At 38.9% G+C, this 6,276-nt stretch overlaps 1 protein-coding gene across 1 annotated transcript in view; it reads right to left on the bottom strand.

The window, feature by feature from the left end:
• Positions 1–251: 251 nt before the first annotated feature.
• MTMR9 (myotubularin related protein 9) overlaps positions 252–6,276 on the bottom strand; it is a 43,038-nt gene continuing 37,013 nt past the window's right edge. Inside the window, exons 9-10 of the mRNA XM_011942820.1 lie at positions 5,590–5,741; positions 252–2,827 (exon numbers count right to left, since the gene is read on the bottom strand). Coding sequence (XP_011798210.1) covers positions 2,664–2,827; positions 5,590–5,741 — 316 coding nt within the window. The 3' untranslated portion in view covers positions 252–2,663. The remainder of the gene's footprint in view (positions 2,828–5,589; positions 5,742–6,276) is intronic.

The following is a 6,276-nucleotide window of genomic DNA, read 5'->3' as shown; positions in this document are numbered from 1 at the left end:
TCATTCTGCCACCGTTCTCTTCATTCAAGTGTTTAATGCCACATTTATCAAAGGCAACTCTCCAATGCAACGTTTAACAAGTGTCTTCTCAGGAGTGTATCCATGTCATTTATTCTTCTCATCCAAGAAAGGACGAACTTAACAGTACTACTAAAAACCTCTTCAAATTATATTGATAATGGACTTATTTGTGACAGCTTTTGGCTTTGGGAAAACTCAAATATTTGGATTACCAAATGATACTTTTGAACATACACTGATACCAAAGTTGATTTTTACAACCTGTAAACAGATGTTTGGACAATTCCTAATTGTACATTAATACTAAAATGCAAACTTGCCAAAACAGTATAGATTGTTGTCTCGGTAAGAGAGCGCAAACGAAATGCGAATACCGTGCTATGACTGTACTCTGGCTCGCACAGCAAATGTGCATCAGGAAGACGGGTCTACCTTGATGGTACATCATCTCTCCATGACCAGGCCTAATACAAACTCCCTTGCAAGTTTCTACCCATGGAAGCCCTATGGCTGATCAACAGAAGCAGTGGGAGTCACTTCTGGCTTTTTCTTTACTTAGAGACAGGGTCTCACTCTGTTGCTCAGGCTGGAGTGGCCTGATGCGATCATAGCTCACTCAGCCTCAACCTCCCAGGCTCAAGGGGTCCTTCTGCCTCAGCTTCCCTAGTGGCTGGGACTATAGGCACACACCACCACACCAGGCTAATGGGAGTCACTTCCAAAGAAAACTCTCTAGATGGTTTTCCTTTTACACCTGTTAGCTGAGAAGAAAAGGTTCCTTCATATACAATCTTGAGACAAAAAGAGAAGAAAACAAAAAGGTCAGCTGTATTAACAGGCATATCAAGCAATTTTGAGGGACCACAAAAGAGTGAGGGCTGTTTCTCTCTTTCCTTTTTTTTTTTTTTTTTTTTTTACAAAACTAAGATGGACATTCCACACAACGCAGAGCTATGAGAACATCTCTTATGCTCCTTGCCATGGGATTTTAAAGCCCCAAGGTTCATAACTACAGCAAAGAAAGTAAGTCAAAAATAAACTGAGCTTAAAGAAGGTGGCAGGCAAATTTTCCCAAAGAGACTGTGGACTGTGGGCTGCTGTGTAGCCTTTGCTACAAGGCTGAGGAAGCAGAAGAAAGATGAAACTTGGGCAACTGGTGATGAAAACTATTTGCCATTTTCAAAGGCTTCTCAGTGTGGCCATAGATTTTGCCAGTCGATTTTTAAAAAACAGTATTTTTAGCTCAACACACAGCTCTAAAGCAGAGTTCAGTGTAGTGTGTTCTCTTCTAAATGGTTACATACAGATGGTATGGAAATGGTTTTAAAGATTACTCATAAACTATCCTTTTAAAGAAAAACTAGAATTGGTCGTATTTGTTAAAATGAACAACATCACCAAACAGAAGTGTAGGTGGGAAATACTGAACCACAAACATGTGGAGTTGCAGGCATAGACTAGCAGAGCGTGAATGCGGCCATCACTGTTTCCACAACACTGAAACACTCAAATATGTTTCTGAGGCTTCAAACACAGAGCTATCTTATATTCATAAACTTCCCCTCCACTTAAGTTGTATTTGCCTAACGCATAATGGACAAATCAATAGAGCCAAAATAAATTTGCAAAAGGCTCAGGTCAACGTGAACATTTTCACCTTGGTATTAGTAAACTCTTAGAATACTTACAAATTAAAAAAAAACCCACACACAATAAAACGCACATACGCATACAAACCAGTGCAATAAGAACTTCAGACAAGGGTGGTGCATCTCTGGTTTAAGAAAACCGTATTTGTACCTTGATTATAACAAATTAACTCTATTCTAGATGATGGTTTAATTTTACAACCAGCATTTGATACCCATTGTATATGTATGGTCCAAACCTGAAAACCAATTCAACAGTAACAATTCTCAATCAGGAACAAATTCCTTCTTTAATTCTATATTGCACATACTTTTAGTGTCTACGTTAAAATAAATTTAACTCTTCTTAATGTAAATATCAGAGGACCATACCTGTTGCCCTTGTAGAAATAATTTACCTCGAATAACAGATTTTCCTTTCTTGACAAACAAGAATGAGAATAGATTCAGCTTCGTTAGTCCAAAACTATTTTAAAGCAAATGGCTATTTTATGTGAAAGACACTGGAAATGGCTTGTTCAACACAAAATCCTTGGTTTATCCATTGCTGCCGTTTTGAAAAACATTTCTATGGTAAGAGTGTTTAAAAGTCTGACCTGTTTTTTAAACCACCAAATAGTCCCTAGAGAGATTACCTGTCTCCTTGACTGCTCTGGAATGCTGTTTGGAGAGTGGACACAGAGAAAAAGCTTTGGATAAAATGGCATGAAACACAAACGGCATTAAATAGGTCATCTATTTCACATAAAAATAAAATGACTAGCACCTCCTCCCGGCTCCCAAAGTGACAGGGCCTAACAGGCCACATGAAACGTGAGTTATGATAGTAACTGTCATTATTCATACAGTATTGAGAAATCCATTACATTAGAGGGGTCCCACGTCTAAAGCCTTCACTTCAAGGCTACTGTGTAAAAGTGAACTGAAGGGCACAAGGAGAGAACAGCAGACACAGGCCCAGGAAGGTCCTTGCAAACGGTGCGAGGAGACCTTTCAGGGACTCTCTTGCATCCCGTCCTCTGTTTCCAGTTCTGCCAACTGCCTTCTAAGGATATTGACTTTTGCTTGTAATTCCTTATTATATTCAATGATGTTAACCATTTCTTCATATGCTTCATCCAAATACTTAGAGGACCTATTCCAACGCAGGAAAATACCTATTGAATCCAGGAATGGAAAACAGAAGGAAGAAAGGTATAAACACTGGATTAAAATTATATTTGTGGATAAGATGTAATTTATGTATTATACATTCTTTTTTCTTTTGTTGCCACAACTCACATCTGTGTTTTATTATAATCTAAAATACACAGGAATCTTGAGGTACTGAAAAGGATGCAACTGAATACAGTATCTGAAAAGTCACTACTTGCATGTACATGCTCATTGATTCTTCAGAAATATCCCCCAAAATTATCAAATAGATCCAAACACCATTCTATGATTTATTCAGGAAAACAAGATGATAATTTACAATGTCATCAACTTTCCAATTTCACAATATAAATCATTTATAATTATAGAATTTTGCTCAGACATGTAAGATCCCTTAAATGTGTGAAAACGTTTTCACCAGAAAAGTGACAACTACGGTAAAAGCAGAACCACCTATGTTGTTATTTGAAAGCCTAAACTGTAGTCCATGCGCTCACACGCCTCTCTCCCTGTTACGTGAGAGGCAATCTTTCAATTCTGCAGGCAATTGTTTCTTTCCCCAAATAATAATAATTATCCTTTTATTATGAACCAAAAGGAAATATTTTCTCCTCTCCAGGCCTATGTTAACTGTATCACACCAAAACAATGCCTTACAGACATTCAAGGAAGGAGGCATGAAACCTTCCAGGCTGCACCCGCCAGTTGGCAAGTTCACAAAGGTTTTATGATTCATTTTAAAACACTCTCTACAAACCGAACTGCCTGGGTCCTAATGGGCCCTTCTAGGCAGGTCCCAACGTCAGGCTCTATCAGAAAGGGAAAGCAGAACCACAGCGTAAAGCCTGACCCACCCATGTTGTTTCTTCTAATTCAGGAATTACTAAATATTAATGGTTAGCTGTGATGTAAATGTAAACAGCAGAGAGACATTTTAAGGCCGAAGAGCAGTCTCATCCAATATATATGCCTACCATAGGATTTTACCTAATAGAGAGCTTCTTTCTCCCAGCTCTAGGTTGAGGAGCATGAAACACATACTGAAACTCTGGCATGGCAGGACTTAATCCACAGAACAAGGATTTCACCCCATTACTTATCTCTAAGCTCCACAAGGAGGTTTGGTACAAAGCAATTGAATCATCCTTCAGGCCACCCAGCTCCCAAAAGGGGTTTTCTCCCGAACAGCTATGCTCATTTCAGTTATTAAACATGACAGTGGCTTTTAGGTACATTGTCCCAGAAGTCCTCAACAGGAAGAATACCGTAACCTCTCAGTTAAGAGATCACAAACCCTGTACTGTGACTGTGACAACAATCACGAAAGTAAGCAAAGAGAAGTTCTGAGCAGTCACCATCCCTTCACAAATCAAAGCACTAAAGCTCACACCCAGAACCTCAAGACCATCTAAGGCCATTTCCCCACAATGCTAACTAGGGGACGCTTCAATAGATAAGATTAGAAGCATGAACTGAGGTGGAAGGAAGCCGCTAATGGCAGATAAGCCAGGAGGAACCAGATGTGACAGCTGACATCCAGAGAAGAGACAGAAACTGACTTGGTCTCAGACCGAGAGGACCAAGCATCTGAGACCCCTTTCCACAAAGGGCGAATAGTTTTCCACACATGAATTGCCTTTGAGAGTATAACATACTAGAACACGGTGTAACAACTGGCATTAATGGTAATTCGGTTTAATTTACCAAACAGCTACCATTCTTGTTACGCATACTTTATGCTGTTAAATATAAACATGAATAAATATGTGCTTATTATCTTCAAACTAATTTTAAAAAATTAAATGGTATTTTAGTCTTTGTTTAATGAAAAACTATATAGTTTATTTTGGTTATTTTTATTTTTATTTTTTTGAGAAAGTCTTGCTGTGTTACCCTGGCTAGAGTGCAGTGGTGTCATCTCTGCTCACTGCAACCTCTGCCTCCCAGATTCAAGTGATTCTCCTGCCTCAGCCTCCAGAAGTAGCTGGAACTACGGACCTGCACCACCCAATTAGCCTGGCTAATTTTTGTATTTTTAGTAGAGACGGGGTTTCACCATGTTGGCCAGGCTGGTCTTAAACTTCTGACCTCAAGTGATATACTCACCTCACCCTCCCAATGTGCTGGGATTATAGGTGTGAGCCACCACACCTGGCCAGATTTTGGTTATTTTTTAATTAACAAGCTTCAATACTTACGGGGCTAAGCTTCAGTAGTTGGAAAAATCAGTGTATATAAAAAAACTACTTTAGACAAAGATTTAAAAATGAAGCATATAGTCCCATAAGAACAGTGAAATATCTGTGTTACTGCATTCATGGTATTTTGTACCCATTTATAGAAACTTACTGGAATGCCCAGCCATGTAACTCTTTAATACCATTTAACACATGAACCTATCCTAATGGCTGCTTAATTAAGGGACAGAAACCCTCCCTGAGGAGCTTACAATTTATTCATGTCCCAACTACCTACCAACTCTCTTAGGCAAAGAGTAATATATTCTTATCTAGAAAAAATATCCAACATCAACAGCAATGTAAAGAAACACTGTTAATTTCTCAATGGGAACTGAAAACAAAAAAAGTGTGGCTAGCTAACTGATTTGAAAGAGAGAACCATGTCCACACTGAGAATGACAATTCACACAGGTCTGAGGGCCACGTCCAGCTCCCCATCTTCATACATCACCAACAGCACACACCCACAGGCAGCCGCGTGGACACCTGACCGTTAGGAAGTTTGCAAAGGATGCGCGGTTTACCTTCCCACAGCGGAAGACTCTGCGGAGCAACTGAAGGCCAGATGACAAGGTTGTTGGCTTCAAAGAGGGGGTTGGTGAATTTACTCAGCTCACCGGGCTGATTAACCCAGGACCACAAAGACATTGTCTTCTGCTGTAGCTTCAACTTACACCTGCTCAAGAAAGAACACCGCCATTAAAGTAATTAATTTATAACCACCATTATTAAGTGCTCCTCTTACTGGGACGATTTCTTCTCAGTATGGAAGAAGATAGAATATAAGACTTTTAGTAGAGAAACAAAATGTTGAAAAATAAATAGATTTGTCAAAATGCTCAATTGGCATTAGAACTCTCAACAACAATAAGACAAAGAGTATTTTACAGGCTTCCAAGAAGCTGGAAGGAGGATAAAAACAGAGTCTGGTCACATCAGGTTTGGTGTTAAACCTTAACCCAGAGAACACAACTGTACACAAAAGTCCTTTGTTGTAGTTGGTATTCTATTTTAATTAAAAATAGCTAAGTATAAAAAAAACTAACCTTTTTGTTTCTGAGAAGCCTACAATATAAACACAAAAATTATACACTTTTTGACATATACACATTTGACATTTGTCCTATTTATTTTTATAGTTTCCGTAAGAAAGGGCTTGTTGTGCAGAAACAAACAGGACAGCTTACAAATATGAATGCCTGGAAAGACCC

Source organism: Colobus angolensis, unplaced genomic scaffold (genome assembly GCF_000951035.1).
Source record: "Colobus angolensis palliatus isolate OR3802 unplaced genomic scaffold, Cang.pa_1.0 Scaffold210, whole genome shotgun sequence".
NCBI classification, from domain to species: Eukaryota; Metazoa; Chordata; class Mammalia; order Primates; family Cercopithecidae; genus Colobus; species Colobus angolensis.
The sequence above is the reverse complement of the archived record's forward strand: the minus strand, read 5'-3'. Positions and strand labels throughout refer to the sequence as shown.